The sequence below is a fragment of the Bactrocera dorsalis genome, chromosome 4, assembly GCF_023373825.1.
Source record: "Bactrocera dorsalis isolate Fly_Bdor chromosome 4, ASM2337382v1, whole genome shotgun sequence".
Classification (NCBI taxonomy): Eukaryota; Metazoa; Arthropoda; class Insecta; order Diptera; family Tephritidae; genus Bactrocera; species Bactrocera dorsalis.
Window position 1 is genome coordinate 219832 of NC_064306.1, and position 18671 is coordinate 238502.

Consider the following 18671-nt stretch of genomic DNA (forward strand, 5'->3'; position numbering starts at 1 on the left):
TAATATTGTCCAAAAGCAATATCTCTTTTAATTAATTAATTAATTAACATATTCTATTTTTCATCACTCTGTAAGCAACCAGTGCGGCCAATCAATTTCAGTGACAGTTCAGTTGTCAACAGCTCTCATATGGGCCTCCAATTTTTAGAGTAGGAAATAAATAAGGAAATTGCATTAAACGGTTTTAAGGTGAGCAAAACACGCATAATCGTTATAATTAAGTTTTTTAAGCTTAAATATCTTAAATATTTCGTTTTGCATATAGCGTGGGTCAATATTGAACCTTTTTTAATTGCTATTTAAATGTGTCGTTTTAGTACCTTTTCGGTGCAGAGCTGTGATGTAATGAGTTAATTCCAATAGTCGTACCGCTTAAAATATATAGTGCACTTGCCATAGTAGAAACATAAATTGATATTTCGAATTAATTTATTTTCAGAATGGCCGCTGTTTTCCGTGTGGGCATTGTGCGCCTATGTGGCCGTAATGCTAGCCCTGCATTGCTGAACACGCAAGCAGCTTCCCCAATGGCTTTGACGCAAAAGGCTTCAATCATGGGTAAATCTATGCGTGGTGGTCCACGAGTACCGAAAGAATCCCCATATCCATACAAAGATAAACGGTACACTGTGCTGAATTCGTTTTTCGATAAAACATCAAAACGTATGGATGAGAACTCTAAAGTCATATGTGTTGAAGGGCCGATCGGTGCAGGCAAAAGCAAGTTTGCCAAAGAATTGGCAGATGAATTGGAGATGTGTTATTTCCCAGAAGTCAACATGGACTTGATTTACATCAATTCCTACGGCTACGATATGCGCAAGCTAGACCCTCAATTACCTGAACTCTGTCGTTCTTATGATGTGTCTAACTTTTGCCGTGAACCCAATCATCCTTTGGCTGCCCAGTTCCAAATCCGCATGTACATGTTGAGATATTCACAATATATAGATGCCTTACAACATGTGCTTTCTACCGGCCAAGGCGTAGTTTTGGATCGAAGCTGCTATTCCGACTTTGTGTTCTTGGAAGCAATGTATAAGAATGGTTATATCTCGCGTGGTGCCCACTCGGTATATTATGAAATTCGCCAAAATACCATTGATGAACTACTGAAACCGCATTTGGTTATCTACTTGGACTGCCCTGTCGAAGCTGTTAAGGTAAATAAAGTTCAATAATCTTTAAACAGTATTTAATTTATCCAATTTGATATTTTTCAGCAACGCATTAAAGCTCGTAATATTGATTACGAAGTTAATTCGAAGGTTTTCACTGATACCTACCTAAAGGATATTGAAACGTTTTATAAACAACATTTCCTTAAGGATATAAGTAGCCATGCTGAAATCCTGGTTTACGATTGGACTGCTGGTGGTGAGACCGAAGTTGTGGTTGAAGATATCGAACGAATTGATTTCGGACAGTTTGAAGTTGATCACCACAATAAAAAAATGAAGGATTGGCGTTTCCCACTCGAAGCTGAGTGGTGTGAAGCCCGTATCAAGTACTGTAACGAAAAAAGCACTTTGATGAACTATTTTAATGTGCCACGTTACGACGTACCAGAACTGGTGCGAGATGCGGACAGCAGCAAAGTTTGGCGCGATGTGTGGTTCAACGTAAGACTTCTCTTATTTGATGTGTCTTCAATCATTGGCAATATTATTGTTTGTATTACAGGCACCTGGCATGAAATATCGCCCTGGTTACAATGAAGATATGGGAGACACTGGTTTATTAACCAAAACAACAATTGGCCTCAATCGACCATTATAAGCAGTCTTCAATTATTTGTTTAGTAAAATTTGAATAAAAAGAAAATAACGGAATGAAAAGCTGTATTAAGAATTGAAATGATATGAAGTTAAATGAAATAAAAAGGTAAATAAATGCAAATAACTAAAAGCTATTCGCATACACATATAGAAGTACTTGTATAATTGTAAAGATTAATTTTTATTTTTAATAATTTTTAGGATTAAGAACAAGAATAAGTTATTCAACCATTTTTCAAAGAATGAAATTGGCTTCTATTTAGTTGTACATATATTTCGCAAAACAGAAACAAAAACAAAAATATTTAAAACTTTCATCTGTATATACATACCTATCATCCACATATCAACAATCAACTATCATACATTAAACATTAAGCACTATCAAAAATATTTACATAACTACTTAAGTACAAATACAACGAAGAGAACGAAAACGGTAAGTTTCTACTTACTTTTAACCTTCATATTTCCAAAATGCTTATGTCCAAGAGCAATAATAACCATTTTACCATTTCATGAAAGGGGTTAAAAATAAAGACTTTCGCCATCTTATTTTTAGGGGGTTTATTATCAACATTGTAATATTCCATTTTTATACATATAGGTAAAACAAGTAAATATAAATAAAACGCAGATATATATGTCCATTCATACGTTAATTAGAATATAGATTATAATTTACAGAATATTTACGAACGTATGGGACACGTGATATGCCAGTTAACTAAACGAAAACCATCAGAACTGGCATCTTTTCGGTAGACAGACTGATGAAAAACATTTGGTTAGAGTTTTTGCTCAGTCACAAAGGACTTTGCTAATATACAGTAGTCGATTATTGTTATCATTCAAGTGAATATTAAATTTCGTATTTGTATATTTATATGTGTGTTATCCTATCATAATTTGTGCATTTATATAATATAGTAGCTTTAATTATTCCATATTGTATTTGAGAAGACATTGGGCTTCCAGCATTTGACACAACTATTTCACAATTGTGTTTGTGGTTCTGAAGACGAGCGCCTGGCTTTCCCTATATCTTAAACTATGCTAATAAAATTAGTTGACTTCGGCTTAAATCGTTTCCTATAGTTCTTATAAAATACATTATTTATAAAAACACATTTACAATAATATTTTACATGATTTCAGTCCAGCTCTTTGTGACTATTGTGTCCAACATGTGTTGTTATTAATATAAAATATCTCCTTCGTGCTTCCTCAAATACGATTTAGATTATCACGCTTAAAGTTGCGTATTGCCATCAGTAGTTGATCTCTGGGATCTGTACTGCTGGGCGTAGTTGCAGGGCTACTATTTGGTGTGGATAGCGTTACACCTTTAGGAGGCGTTGGTGGTGGTGGTGGTACTAAGGACGTAGATTTTACGTCTGACTGAGTCTTTGTTGTCGTTGTGATGTTTGTTGCTGGATTGAAGCTCGTTCTGTTTAAATAGACGCTGGACGAATTCTGAAGCTTTAGTTCTAATTTGGCACTTTGCACCGGTTTTTGGTGGACTTTTTTTGTTTCCGACGTTGTTGTTACATTTGTCATACCTACGAAACCATTGGAAGTAGTAGTAGAAGATTTGAGGCTTGACCTTTGAGACTTGGGAATTTGCTCTCGAATATTGCTTTCGGTTTCCGCCTTTTCTTTTGGTAAGGTATCGTTTGCGAGTATTTTCTCTTTTAACCCAGTCTTTCGCAGTGTGTTCTGACCAAATGGAGCCGCTACAGCTTCAGACTGAGTGAGTTTGGGCTTATTAGCTTCCAATTGGGTGATGGAGGTTGAACGGAGCAACACTGAACCGACATTATTAACTGCCGGCATACTAAATCGGCTGGCGTTGCTGCGGGGCAAAGTCGATGTAAATGCTGGCTTGGTGACTGTTTCACTTTTATTATTTTCCAATTCCGAGTTTCCATTTAGCAGAACAGTTGTAATACTTGTTGATTTCCATTGGCCATTAGGCGAAGGTCTCTGCTGAGTTATGTTATTAGTAGTTGTATTTAAATCGACGTTTTCAATTGTTACATCGCGTAATGGTTTAACATTCATTGGTATATGATATTCTTTCTCGGGGATGCCCATACGTTCTGTGAGTGTTATGGGCTTAGGAGCGACAGGCGGCGGTGCGTTCTCTCTTTCCGCCCAAAAGGCTGCCGCTGGCATTGAAACTCTATTATTTCGATTGTGAGATCGCGTGTTAATCTCGATCGCAGCTGTTGTAACGGCCGCGCTTTGACTGTCGGCATTCTTACCTCCGAAAATGTAGTCACCTTCATTTTTTATGGATACTTGTACTTTTGGACGTTCACTCCAAGTAGAAAAATTAATGCTTGGGGGTCCGGAGTACCGATATACTTTAGGCACCTCTTTGGATTTGGTGTGATCTGGCGACGAAACCCTTGATTCTTCTTCCTTTTTTGCATTAATTTTATTTTTTGGTGTCTCCGCTGTTTTGACCAAATTCATTTTCTGTACTTCTTTTGACTCGGTGCTCTCGAAATTGGAAGTGACACTAAACTGTGGCATTGTTATATTAGTGTCTACTTGTTTTTGTGCATTAACTATATTCTTTGGTGGCTCCGCTAATGAGGGAATGTTTACTTTCTGTTCTACATCCTTTTCGTCTTGCCTTTTAAGTTCCTCAGCTACTTTGGTTTCAGCATCACTACTACTAGCCGAGCTATTTTTCCGTGAATTTAGAATCGTTTTGATGACTTCAGGACTTTGAAGGGATGGCGATTCACCAATACTAAGTTCACCTGACGATCGTCTACGACTGGAGCCAAATCCGCTTTGATCAACTTTTTCATATGTAACTTGTGCTGATGGGCTATCTAAGTTGGTCACGTTCTGTTGTCCAGCTATGTGAGCGAGCTTCTCTGAAGGGATTTGATTCTGATTGGTTACTTGCTGAAAGTTGAAATTCGGCGCACTATTTTCTGTGTTTAGTTCAGAAACTTCACTTGGATCCTCATTTTCTTTTTCTTGAATCTGTTGTGTGATTGTTGTGATACTGAAGTTGGATAACGTAGTTGGCTTAGCAGCCTGTATCTTTGGTTCATCTTCTGGCTTTTTAATTAGGGTGTCCAAACGCTTGTTATGAATTATTTCAGAAAGTTCTTCCACAATTTCATTTAAAGGGGTTGTGGGGCTTGGCAAAGCTAAGCTCTCTTTTTTGAACTCCATCTCATGTGTGTTCGTTGGTTTCTGATTTGAATTACCAACAGCTTCGGTAAAAGATCTCTCTGCTTGGGAAATTGATTTAAAATCCAACGTTGGCCGTTCTTTAATCTTGGGGGTGATTGGCGTATCCGGAGTCTTCTCAGTTACAAAACCATCTGCAAAACGTCCGTCAGCAAAATTAGGCGGAGGAGATATTGGAATTGTAAAGTTCCAAGACGAACTATCCGAGAAATTAGGTGTTGCTTCTTGCGTTGCTGGTGCTGATGTATTATCTCCGCTTTCTACCTGTTCCTCAGCGGCTAAAACGACGAAATCTTCCAGAGTTTGTGGTTCTATTTGCGTTTTAACTACGGTTTTTCCAAGCTTGAAATTATACACCTTAATAATGTCGTCGTCATCTGAGCTTGACTCAAATGCCGATTTCCCATCATTTACTGAACTCTCTGATGGCAAACTGTCGGGAATCGGAGACGGTATAGGCTCGCCGATACCTGAATCAGCCTGCTTCGACAAAGCGTCATCCTCGTGCTCCAGAATTGATGCATTTTTAAAAGCCGCTATATGTGCATTCAAATAGTTACCCGAGTCCATTTGCTTAGACTCTTGATCGTGTTCTAAATCGGATGTATTTTTCAGTGCACCAATATGGACACCCAGATAACTATCGCTATCCTGTGGCTCAGCAGAAAGGGATCGGGGCTCCGGTGTTGGTGTACGATTCAATATAATTTTGGAGACATTCGTTGGTGTAGGAGAGGAAACTTTGCTTTCCATAAACGTATCTTTGTCGTTTTGAGGCGCATTGGTAGTTATTCTTGGAAGGGGTTTAGGTACAGGAGAGGTTGTCTCAAACATTGGTGTTGGTATTTCATTTGCCATTTGCTGATTATTGCTATTGGGATCTATATGTACTTCAAGATTTGTGTTTGCCGAAAGAGGTTCGGGCGATATGGGCATTAGCGGACTTATAGGTGTACCCGGAGTAGATGAAGACATTGAATGGATTGAAAGAGTATCCGAATCTGCATATGAACTACCTCTGGGAGGCGGTGCAGGCGCTGTTGTCTTTTTCTTAATTTGTATCATGCGTTTACGCGGTGATGGCTCTGGGAACTCGATAGGTTGTTGGACGGTTTCAGCACTATTTAAATTCTGTACACTGCCACCAACCAGATTTCGTGCATTTTTCTGTTTGACCTGTGATTGCTCCATTTCAATTTCCAAATTAGTATAACCATTTAAGCTGGACTCCCGTTTGCTATCAATGTTCAGACTGCTTATGTGTCCATTGGAATCTAGAGTGGTCACTTCAGGCGATGTAGAGAGATTTGGCGTCGATACGAAGTGATTTTTATGCGACAGAGAACCTTCTAACACCTCTAATTTATCAATATTAGAGTTCGTATCTTTTGCGTTGGTTTCACCATTGGTCACGAGCACTGTCTTCTCTGGTATGGCAGTTTGACTCGGTGGTCGTGGTGCAGCGCGCTTCTTTCGTGGAGGAGCCGATATTATGGATGGAGTTGTTGCTGTTGTGAGGGTTGCAGGTGGAGACACAGGAGTGCGAACGCAATTCATGCCTGTTGAGTCCATCGAATTAAGCGAGTTGCTTGAGCTGTATGGACTAGTCGTTTTCGTTGTGTGCTTTGAGTAGCGACTACTGAACTCTGATGAAGAGAGAGAGTCACGTATGATTGCCGTTCGATGTAGTTTTATAATTTCATCGGCATTAAAATTTCCATACGTTTCGGATTTGTTGCATAATCGAATTTCAGAAAGACCCACCGCACCAATAGTTAATTCGCAGCTGTATACTTGACTCGAATCAACTACAATGGTAAAGAAAAGTTGTATAAAGTGTGTACAATAACAAAAAAAATATGGTACCTGGATTTCTAAATTCATATTTTGATGCATCCAGTAGCTTGTTTTCGCATACTAACTCTAATAGTTTGCTTAGTGGTACTCGTGCGCCCAACCTCGCCACGTACAGCTGATCCTTCGGCAGAAGTACGGTGATGCGGAATGTCTGTTCAAAGGGCGCATTACTGGTGGCGGCCGGCAAAGGCGTGATACGATTGTATTCCAATTGACTAGTTTCGTTGATGTTCGTGGACGAGACTGACAAGCTATTTAGGTTTGTGCTAGATTTGGACAGTTTGCCATTAGGTGTTGCCTTGTCGGCTATAAAGAAATTAAGATTATCATTCGTTAGGTTTGAGAAGAAGGCAAATAATAACACTCACATTTGTTCTTTTTCCCCAACCACCGATTGAGTGTGGAGAATCCATGTTTCATGTTGTTCATAATTTATGCTTAAAACATGCGTCTACGATAAAGACAGTAGAATTCCGACACTTAAACTTGTTATTAATGAGCGTTTATTCAATTTGGGCACTTGGCCATAATATCATGTGGTTCCAACCTTGGTTGCTGCTGCCTAAAATAATAATAACAAGTTAGCAAATTCGTAATCGTAAACAGAATTTATAAGCGGTCGTTAATAATCGTTATCGTTTTGATAATAGCTCTGCTTTAGTATAGATCATGAGACCAAAGGCTTTAACAAGTTTCCGCTGGAATATTTTACTTTGATTTTAGTGCAATAACTTCATGACATGGCATGAATTATGTGTTAAACCCGCTATTTTCTCTATATCTATTGTATCTCAATACTATATCCGCCAACATTTGAATTAATAATGAAAACTATATTTGTTTTTTGCAATTTGGGCCCAAGAAGAATTTGCGTCAAACGTCTTCATCTTATCTGTTTGTAGACCAGATAAGCGCTAGAGTGCGCCCCATTAGCTTCAACAGTTAGATATATTTTTCAATTGTTTTTTGCTGGCTGCTGACGTATTAAAATTCAAATAAAGCTGGAATATTCATTATCTTGCACTCTAAAGGCCATTCATTATGGCATAGTTGTGCGAATTCCTTGGTCAAAAGCGAGAATTTTATCAAGCATTTTAAACAGAATTAGAAGGATTTATTGCTTATTATGGTTAAGCTCGTATGAATTGATTTTTGCTCGCAACCCTTATTTAGTTGCAGTCAAATGCGCACTTGAGCTCTATGTAATTACTCGTGCATGATCGTGGCATCGAATGTCATACATATGTATGTATGTATGCACGACGGCCTGCCCCAAGGAGATTGACGGTTAGCAACAACAACCGCGCTTTGGCAGCTGATTGTGATCAAATTTGCTTGGATAAATTTATTTATTGAACTTTAAGAAATCTTCTGCCTGCAACTGTTGCGTTCTTACTATTTTTTTTTTTGAAATTATGGCATCAGCCAGATTATCGAAACACACGAATCAATCATAAAATGAAAGTTATCGGTCGCCCGTACGTGCTTACAAAGAGCATATTCAACAAGAAAAAACCTTAACCTCGCTTACACCGAAGCTATAATACCCTTCACAAATACAAAATAAATTTCAGAATTTAAATTTCATAAAGATATGACATAGTTTTTCATACAAGCATTTGATCGTTCAGTGGCAGCTGTATGCTATAGTCGCCCAATCGCCCAATATCGGCGATTGCGACAAATGTGCAGCTTCTTGGAGAGAAAGGGATGTGTGCCATATTTCAGATCGTTAACTCAAAAACTGAGGGACTAATTTGCTTATACACAGACAGACAGACGGACCTGGCTAAATCGACTCAGCTCATCGCAGTGATCGTTTATATATATATACATATACATATATGTTACAAGCATCGTGGCAAACTTAACGTACCCTGTTCAGGGTATAAAAATTACCCCAATGTGCCAATGTAATATATTCCTTGTTCAATTAAATACCTAAGCACCATAAAACAATTATATACGACGCTCGTCAGCCCGCCGCGCCATCAACAATAAAAAACAGCACATTAATTGCAGTGTATTGGCAGAGAAAATGCCGCCGCTCAAGTACGAATAATTATTTTTGCTTTGCTCATGTACTTCAAACTGACAAATCGAAATACACTTGAATGCAAGTAAAATTTCCAGCACTGGTTTAACAACCAAGTAGCTAAATCTCCAAGCACGCCAAGTGTAGCTGACATGCGCTTAATGCTAGGTGCTGAATAAAATGCTTACGTCTCGCCATACAAATTAGAAGATGATACAATACGAGTGGAAGCGTAATCGTACGGCGGCGACTATTATGGACTGTTACGAGTCGAAGTCTCCGAGTATGCACCTAATGCTTTATACAGTTGTTGGCTTTACTATTTTTGCCTGTCGTTGTTTTCGATCACTTTGAATGCCAAACGGATCAGCGCAGGCGGAGGCAAGGAGTTGCAAAAATTCAAAACATTGACATTCAGTGCGTGAGCGCTTTTAACACAAAAACAATTAAAATTAAAAATTATATTTGCTATGTGCTTTGGGTATTGTGGACGAGTTGTGTACGTGTAAACACTTTGGTGTCGCCGAGTATACGAGCACGTATCGGTGGAATGTTTGCGGTTTATTTTTATTTTAATTTCATTGGGAGTTATTCAAACGTAGACATAGGCTCCAGAGCTTATAATTTTGTCACTTTTAAAATTACACATAATCTGGCGCTGAAGCCAAGCATTCAAAAAACGACACAACACTCAACCTTACATTCGTCTTCGGACAAACGAGGATTACTCATACGCTCTGTCAACATCGTATCGTTTACCTTCTCGACGTAAATTATTGACGGCGATTAAGTCATATTTACATACATAAACAATTAGTAATTAATTTAAGTGAAATGAGTTGTGATTTAAACATGTGTTTATTTCGCGAATGACCGCATAGGTTGGGAATTTCAGCGGTGAAGTGAAGTGTCATCACGCGTTGGTACGTTGAAATAAGCAAAATGTTTTCTAAATATGCAAATGCCATGAATTAAAATGAAAATTTTTATTAATTTTCATCTCGAATGTTAGCGTTTATCGGAAAACGGCCTCTCTACTACTCTCTACAATTGCTTTCATTCTAGCTTTATCAGCTAAACAAAACGAAACAAATGCGAAGTAAGTCCATAACAATAAGAAGCGTGCGGCCGTAATTGGCAACAGACATTAGACAGTAATAATGAAGTATAGAAAAAGCGATAAAATAGCACACGTCGTGTTTTTCTCCCCTCTCCGAAGCCACGTCTTACCTGCCAATAGTAAAATATACTCGTATAGAATAGCCAAAGCTTTGTTCGGTGTGGTGTTTTGTTGATTCGTTCTTGATAGTTTAGGCGCACCGCTAGTGGGACAATGTCGAATGGTGGAAAGATAGTAGCTAAATATAGTATGTATATGAATGTACATATATTCGAGTGCTAAACACAATTCGTGTAGACTTTAAACTGAATAAATTTTTTTCGCTTACTAAAGCTTTGATTTTCGTTTGTGAATAAGTAGTATATAAAATGAAGGTCGGATTAGCAGTAAAAGTACACTCTACCCGATGGAACCGATTTAATTATAGCGGCTTACTTTCTTTAAACAATCTCCGAAGAATCTTGGCATATACTTATTCCACTGCCATATATCTAACTCGACTTTGAATAAATAGAAATACTAAATAGAAAACTGTTTTATGGCCTGCCTAAACTAGCCTATAATTTATAGGCATTCAAATAGATATGCCGCAGATCTTCTGGGTACAAAGTCTTCTGAAATAAATTTTATTACTTTCAGAGAGAATGAATTTCTTCCTGACTAGCCGTCTCTAGTTCCCAATCTCTATTAGTATTTTACTAAATAATTATAATACACATATCTAACCTGTTTATCAGGTATCATATAGAGTTGCACTATGTACTGTACAAATTGCTAGCAATTATGGTTAGCGGAAAGAATTATAAAAATTTAATGACGATTAGTTAATGCGAGAACTTTTATAACTGCTATTGTGGGGAACTCAAAACGTTACGATCGCGCAATAATAAAAGTGTGCATGTGTGTGTAAGCGAAAGGCACTAACTCTCCCTAACTCTACAGAGATTCAAGGGGGTCATCCCTTGTGACGACCTGTTTTTTAAGGATTCTTTTGTTAGAATAGTAAACAGATAAAGCGTTATGTTTATTATCATTTATTAACATAACGGTATTCGGAATACCCCCGCCTCGAACAAATGGGTTCCCATTTTCTCCTCGATTCCGGTTGACTGGCTTATTTGAACGACTTCGAGTTTTAAAAAATTGGGTAGTCAAAAAAGTCTTTTCGTATTTTGTCAATAGATATTGTAGTCGTATATCTCCAGTGCTACGAATTGTGGGTGGATATATGCTATTCCATGTTATTGTGTGCTTATAAGCGTATGGCCTGACATCAAAGTACATAACGGTTTGCTTACTTCGCATCAAACAAGGGACGTGTCACGTTCCATTCACTTAAATGGCTCACAATAAAATTCTTGAGTTCCAATTCACTTAATAGTAAAGTGGAACACTACCAATAATCGATTACTGGAAAAAAGGAATGTCCAAATATGCCTATGTACAAACATATATAGTATATATGAATAACCTCTGACGACAGAACAATACTTGTGCTACTAACCATATTTAAATTAACAATTACGACCATGCCATAACAAAACTAAAGTATGCGGTTAGCCACAGTAAACAAACATGAGCACACCCGCCAATTGTAATAAGCCAAAGTAATAATGATTACAACAATAAAGGCCCAAGAGGCACGCATACTCAGTTGGCCCATATGAGGATTTTGGCGGCACTGAACCCGCAAAAGTGTGTGTTTCCCCATTTATCATTAACATTGCTATTTACACGTTGTTGTTGCTTCATGAGTATAATCATATATTCATGCATACACTTCTGCTTATATGAATATTTGAACGTGAACATGGCTTAAATGAAGCTAAGTCGAGTTGCGTTGCGCTGGCAGTGAATTGCTGCTGGTGGATGTCTGCGATCAAGCCAGCGGACATGCTGATGATGACTGAGTGCCGAATGGTATGTAAACCGGCAAGTCATTGAACTCTGGCCCTCTTTTGTTGCGTTAATTCTTTGGCGCTGCCGAAGATGGTGAGCCGGTCCGTTGGCAGTGAATATTTGCGTTAATCATTTTAATTATGTATGTTTGCACTACTTATATCACACATACACACGCGCACTTACTTACTAGTGGAGGCATAAGTAGCAGTATTTATTTTCAGCTGTTTCTTTTATATCCATGCACACTTTCTTCAATTAAACTAGTAAATTATTCACATACCTTTGGTGACTTTTCTGGACAGCGTTGACTATTTATATTGATTTGTAGCTAATTTGTGTTTTCATCTAGCGTTTCGCCTGAAAGCAAAAGAAATACCAATAAATTAACAGTTTAACCCATTTCTCTTTATTCCAATTTTGTTTCTTGGCTAATAACAAGAATCATTAAATAATATCTAGCAATTAACTAAAATTCCATTGTTTAGATTGATTATAATCAAGGCATAATTATCTGGAATTCCTTAATGTTTTAATCAATTGTCGTTAACGATATCTTTAAAGTGGTTCCAACATATAGATAATAAAGTACATTTGCTATTTATATTAGTCAAGACAATAAAATTAAGTCTGGGGACTTGGAAATTTGTATGTTTTTTATATGCTTGTTGAGAATAATATATATAATAATTACAATTTAGTGATCATTACAATTAGCAAAAACGTTCTCAAAGTAGAAATAGCGAAATTAATATTAAGCTTTATGCTATTGAAATATGGTATATTGCCGCTACCGTGTAGGTATTTTGAAAGTCCGCTTTACTAGTTTGCCACAAAGAAAATTATCAAGGAAATTTTTCAAGTTTTGTTGGAGTGTGGAAAGTAGAGCACTTATTTAGTAAGCAATTATAAATTATCTATACATATATATAAACACTTAAATCATTCGGAGTATTCGATTTTTCCATTCATTGTAAAACTAATTATGTAACATTTCGATAATATTTAAACGGTACTTAATACGGGGGCCCCAAAATAGTGATCCTCTTTTTCAGAGTAATGAAATTATAGTTACTGTTGGTTCAATAATTCGAGACGTTTTTACGCAAACATATCCTTATTTCGATTTAGTAACAAGAAAAATCGTTAAATTCGGCTGCACCCTAGCATAGTATCCTTCACAAATAAACAAGAACTTGATTCTGATCGTTCAGTTTGTATGACAGCTATATGCTATACTGATCGGCTCAGAACAATATCTCGTCCAATGAAAAAGCTTTTCACACAAGCACTTGATTCCGATTGTTCAATTGATATGGCCACTGTATGCTGTAGTAGTCCGATATCATCGTTTTCGACAAATGTGCAGTTAGCTGGGGAAGAAAAGGTCGTGCGCATAATTTCAGATCAGAAACTAAGGACCAGTTCATGTATATACAAACAGATTCCCATACTACCGGACTGAAATGGCTAAATCGACTGAGCTCCTCACGCTGATCGCTGATCTTTTATATAAATACTTTATAGGGTGTCCGACTTTCCTTCCTGGTGTTAGAAACAACGTGCCAAACAAATATACATATTATTCTGTTCAGGGTATAAAGTGAGGGGGCTATAGCAATGTGTACAAGCCAAATGCCCATCATATTTGTTTACTTTTTCGACAGATGTGAAGTATTTGTAATAAAATTTCTGACCTAAGCTCATTGACTCATCATCGTATAGTGTAATGTCCAGCAAAATCAGTTGATGGCATACGAGAAGTTATTACTTCAAAATTTTGACGTATTGGTTTTTTTATAGCCCCTCAACTCCATGCAAATTAAGCATACATATGTATGTATATGTGTGATTTTACAAATTAATGCGTAGTTTTTCTGTGTGTACGTGGTATTTTCTATAGCTCGCAATCAATAGTGCCCTTCGTAGCACTCACCTTCAAATTATTATTAGTTTAATATTTGACATCCATCCACTTCCACTTCTTCTGCGACTAATTATCTTTACGATTGCTTCTTATACAGTCACGTTTTCCTACTTAATACACCTTTTAGTTATTATTCCATTTTTGCATATCAGAATGATTGTCACTTAAAAATTTTAATTTATTTCACTAAACCAACAACTAAAATTTGTTTTTGTTTTATGGCTTTGACATTCACTCTTGGCAGTTGTTTACGATAAAGTTTTCTAAGCAATGTTCTTATTGCGTGACATTAAAAATAAACCGCGACGAAAAACGTCGTTGATTTCGGTTGAAAATTCCGCAACGACTGACTAAGCGTTAAAAGTTTTACTAAATTCTACCGCTAACTTCAGCCTCAAGGTATAGGCAACTTCAGCGTCATCCATGCGACGTGCGATAACAGTCGCTCTTCAGTTGGCACACATGAGTACATATAAAAACACATGTTTACCAACCCTTGAATCTGAAAGGAAAGCGCGGGGGGCGACGTGTCTACTACCGCCTGCCATACCTGGCGACCTGATAACACGAAACTCTCACAGACACATTCGGCAGCGCCGTCAGCACAGTGGCGCTTGGCGCTAGCTGCACTGTACCGTTGTTGAGTAAAGGCGCACTCTTTACCGACCTTCCCACTATTCACACTTATTTATTTGCGCTCAAACTATTTATTCCCTCCTTTCGAGAGCCCAAATTTGTGCACATTTCGGAGCGATTAGCAATTAGAGCGCTTTATATTTGCATGGTACGATCTCAGTATATTTTCTCCATAGGTATGTATATTAAAGGTTGCTCTACATAAATATGTACATATGCTCATTTTTATCACTTGTTTAACTTGTAATTGCTATATGCTCGTTGATGCTTAATTGTTTTATCAGTGAAACTGTTTTTGTTTGCGACAAGAATGTCAATTTTATCTTATCAAATAGCAATGGCGCGATATGCGCAGCAAGATCACTCCATCTAACCACTCTCCCCGCATACCTTTGGTGATGATGCATACGATCCCATAAATACATATATATTGAAACACTGGCAAATAGTTGGCGCGTGCGTGGTCGAAACTTCTATGTGATTTTAATCGCTTATGCCAGTTGCCGTTAGATATTGTGAGGACTCATTGTACACGATCTTCACACCACTTGAAATATAAGTAAGTAATGAACTTGAAAAACAGAATACCATAACAAAATGTATGGCACTTAAAGGAAAATAATTTAGTGCTGCCGGATGTGCGAAGTATTAAACTTCTGTGAAAATGCTAAATACTTACACAGTATGCTTTTTGACAACGGTTTCGGTTGCTTCGATTTCACAACTACTTCGCACAGAAGTTAACACTGTACTGTGGTCGTTGCTTAATTTAATTTACTTGACTATTAATGTTTTTAGGTGGCGCTGCCCAAGAACTGTCGGCGTAACTATTCTTAAAGCCAAATATTTTATGCAATATTACAAATGTTGTGTAGGCACATAAATATATTCATATGAGTATGTCTGTTATGCGAGCGCGTAGTAAGTAATTTTTAAATTGATGAACAGACATTTTTAAGTGGGCCGTAATGCTCACTTAAACCATGTCCATGACGGAAAAGGAGCGTTCTGTTGCCATTTTTGGGAAGCGCTAGGTGGCGTTCTTTATGAAATTCTTTGCTTTTGCAGTGATTGCGTTTTCATTATACTTTTGCTTACAAACGAAGAAGCTTTTATTTGAGGAAGCTCCACCCTTGTTTGAGAGTTGTTTTACTAGGCAGCCACATGACGCGCCGCGGCACCTGTCCTTCATCACCATTCGGATGCCGGTGCTGATGAGCTCATCAATGAGACAATATAGGCGCTTTTGACACAAACGAAGCCATGCCGCGCCTGCATTGCCTACTAATGGAAGTTAAAGACGGTGAGCGCATCAGCACGGGCGGCACGCACGCCAAAGCGCACGTTTCGATGTGGCTTTATATACATATCTGGTCGGTTACAGCGTGGGTGAAGTACTGCATAATAGGGGGATGAGGTGTGAAGACTGTCTTTATCGGCCAATGCTTCAAAAACCGTTAGGTGTAGCAATCGATTAGGTGAATGTTTAGGTGTACACGCGCTTTCGCAATAATTGCTGGTCAGTTTGCAAAGGTGCGCATTTGTGTATGCGAGCGAGAGGCAAACTGTGCTATTGATATTTATCCCCGATATGTAATCGTGCAAATGCACAAAAGGCAAGGCTGAAGAACCCAGAAACTGATAAGAAAAATCGTTCGATTTAGTTACAGCGCCAGAAGGTGGTTGGCGCAGGTTAGTAAATAATTGTATGTATGTAAGGCCAGGGGCGGATCCAGAAATAGTTTTGCGGGGAGTACGTTATTGAATAGAATAATTTCACAAAACGAAACGGTGAGGGCCAGGTTTCGAAAATCTTTGAAAATTTCCCCCCATATGAATTCGCTACTGGTTAGACTCTGGTGTTGTTAATGCAAGCTGTCAGGTAGGTTTTTGTTTAATGATCAAATTTAGTAATTACTGATGTCTATTTGAAAGATCTATAAATAATTTTTGTCTTTAGACTGTGCTCATAAAGAACAGAGTAAATGTTTTTATGATTTCCCGGCATTGTTCGGCAGACAGGACTCTATAGTTCTTGACTAGGAATGCCCTAGAAAAATGATAAATGTTTCGATTTTTTGCTTCAAACAAAAGTATTTGTAGCAACAACAAAGCAAAATTCGAATATGTCAGTAAATTGAGTGCTGCTTAATCCATTTTTTGTGTCATTCCATTCTTTGTGGTATGTAATTGGTGCAAGAATAGTATAGAAGTGTTTCGGCGCTGTTATGTTTGAAAGTAAAGCAGCATTTCAATTTCTTATCACTTCAACCTGATCGCTATAAATTTCATGGCTTATTTTTTTAGTTTGCTTATATTCTGTTTTGTAATTTTATTTAGGGTTTCCTTTGTTTTTGCCCGCTGCTTTTCGTAGTCAAGTCTGAACCGAATACTAGCTCCCTGGCTGCAATTTATGGGTGCGCCGTGGCCGCGGCAGCAACGGCAGCCACAACCTTAACTTTGGCAATGTGATTTCTTTGTGGGCCAATAGCCAAGTACGGCATTCATATACATATGTATGTATCTCGTATAGATGCATTGCCGCTTTAGTTTTGTTATTACAGAAATAGAAATTCGCTACATGATGCACTGATTCTCACACCACACTGTGGCACCGAATGTAAAAATCACGATATGAAATTGAAAGAAAAGTGAAATGCGTGACAAAGAAGCAATGGAGCGTAAAACCGCAAAGAAATTTCATTCATTGAGATTACAGAGTAGTGAGCATACAAGTAGTTTCTGAAGTGAAATTGTACCAAACCAGCCGCTGGTTCAAGAGCACTATAGGTAGCTAGCTCCTAAGCGCGCAAAAGTCACCATACTTCGCTCCTACTTGGATGCTGAGCTTTACTTTTCCGCTGTGTTGATATTTTGCTCGCTTTGGCACACTGGCATTCGCTGGCCTCAATTTATAGTACCAACATAGCGGTAGAGCGGCTAATATATGTAGGTAGCAGACGACTGCTGAACGGCTGAGTAAAGAGTATGGTGAAAAGTTAAGAAAAAGTGGCACGAACTCATATATTTCTAAGATTTGCAATGCGCTTGGTGGCATTGTGGAGATTCGGATAAAAAGTGTATAGCGATTACATTAGTACATTTGGAGCGCACAGCAAAGATCCTTATGATACACGAACTTAAAAAAAGCAAATTTCAAGGCCATAAAATGTTGTGACGTGTTGTAGACACGTACAACTGATAAATACACGATTGATCGTTCCCACGAAAGTCGGGTCTAAGTAACCAAAACAGACTCGAATTTTTATCCGGTCATGGGATGTTAACTCGGCACCATTCTTTGGAATTAATTCAGTAGTGTTTTCTGTCGCTACAATAACAACACGATTGACCTTCTCTAGCAGAGACATACTTACATATATATTTTTCCAATACGTGAAATACCGGCTGACCATCGTGATTGTGCCCTAATTCACAGTGTGGCATACAAATGTTTTTGTCCCCCACTGAACTTAATAGTGGATGGTGTTGCAGACATTAGTGCTACTTTCCATTTAGTTTCTTATTCGTTGCCTTTCCCCCTCATCGCTTTATCCATCACTGACGTCGGTGATTAAGGGCAAGTCAAGGCAACATACAGCAAGTAATAAGCTTTCAGCAGGCAACTTAATTTCCTTATAACAACAGCTTCATGTATCGGTACCCATTTGAGTTAAGTTAAAAAACAAACCCGAAAAGTGCCAACTTTCCAACACTTGCCAATGTTCTCTTTTTGTTATAAATCTTGTTGCGGTGTATTTTGTAATGATGATTCACAGCTGATAGCGATCGCCGCTCTGCAGCTGCATGCAAACATACACACACATACATGTACATATTTATGCACTTAACTTCGACACACTTTCAAGAGTTAATGCAAGGCCAAAATACAGCTGAAGCTTCATCGAGAGAAAAGGTTTATAGGATAATATACATATAACCGCGCTCGCTAGTAGCTTTTGTTGCTTATAACTTTCTTAACATAAGTCTGTATTATAAATACGTATACATATTTTAATCATCTAGATATGTGAAAAATCACAAGTGGGACAATTGTATAAAAGCAAATAAAATTACTAAATTCACTCCCACAACAAATAAAGAAGAGAGCCGGCGATTAAATGACTGACATACAATGCACAGGAGTTGACAATTTATTTCAAATTTGTCTGTCATTCGCCACTTGTCCGTCCGTCCGTC

General features: G+C 37.9%; 2 protein-coding genes across 13 annotated transcripts in view; one reads left to right on the forward strand and one right to left on the reverse strand.

The window, feature by feature from the left end:
* Positions 1-69: 69 nt before the first annotated feature.
* LOC105230360 (NADH dehydrogenase [ubiquinone] 1 alpha subcomplex subunit 10, mitochondrial) lies at positions 70-1931 on the forward strand. Its single transcript, XM_011211084.4, has 4 exons — positions 70-189; positions 440-1163; positions 1224-1622; positions 1684-1931. The coding sequence occupies exons 2-4, from the start codon at positions 441-443 to the stop codon at positions 1777-1779; spliced, it is 1218 nt and encodes a 405-aa protein (XP_011209386.2). The 5' UTR covers positions 70-189; position 440; the 3' UTR covers positions 1780-1931.
* Positions 1932-2328: 397 nt separating this feature from the next.
* LOC105230361 (mucin-5AC) overlaps positions 2329-18671 on the reverse strand; it is a 44784-nt gene continuing 28441 nt past the window's right edge. For 4 of the 12 annotated variants that reach the window (XM_049456626.1, XM_029552018.2, XM_019991771.3 and 1 more), the window contains 4 exons: positions 12192-12268; positions 7223-7416; positions 6864-7160; positions 2329-6805 (listed from right to left, as the gene is read on the reverse strand). In XM_049456626.1, the coding sequence (XP_049312583.1) occupies positions 3006-6805; positions 6864-7160; positions 7223-7283 (4158 nt within the window). In that variant the 5' untranslated portion in view covers positions 7284-7416; positions 12192-12268 and the 3' untranslated portion in view covers positions 2329-3005. Of the gene's footprint in view, positions 6806-6863; positions 7161-7222; positions 7417-7566; positions 7589-12187; positions 12269-13844; positions 14193-14861; positions 15051-18671 lie in introns of those variants that run through there. The other 8 variants (XM_049456622.1, XM_049456620.1, XM_011211090.4 and 5 more) reach the window with 7 other exon arrangements.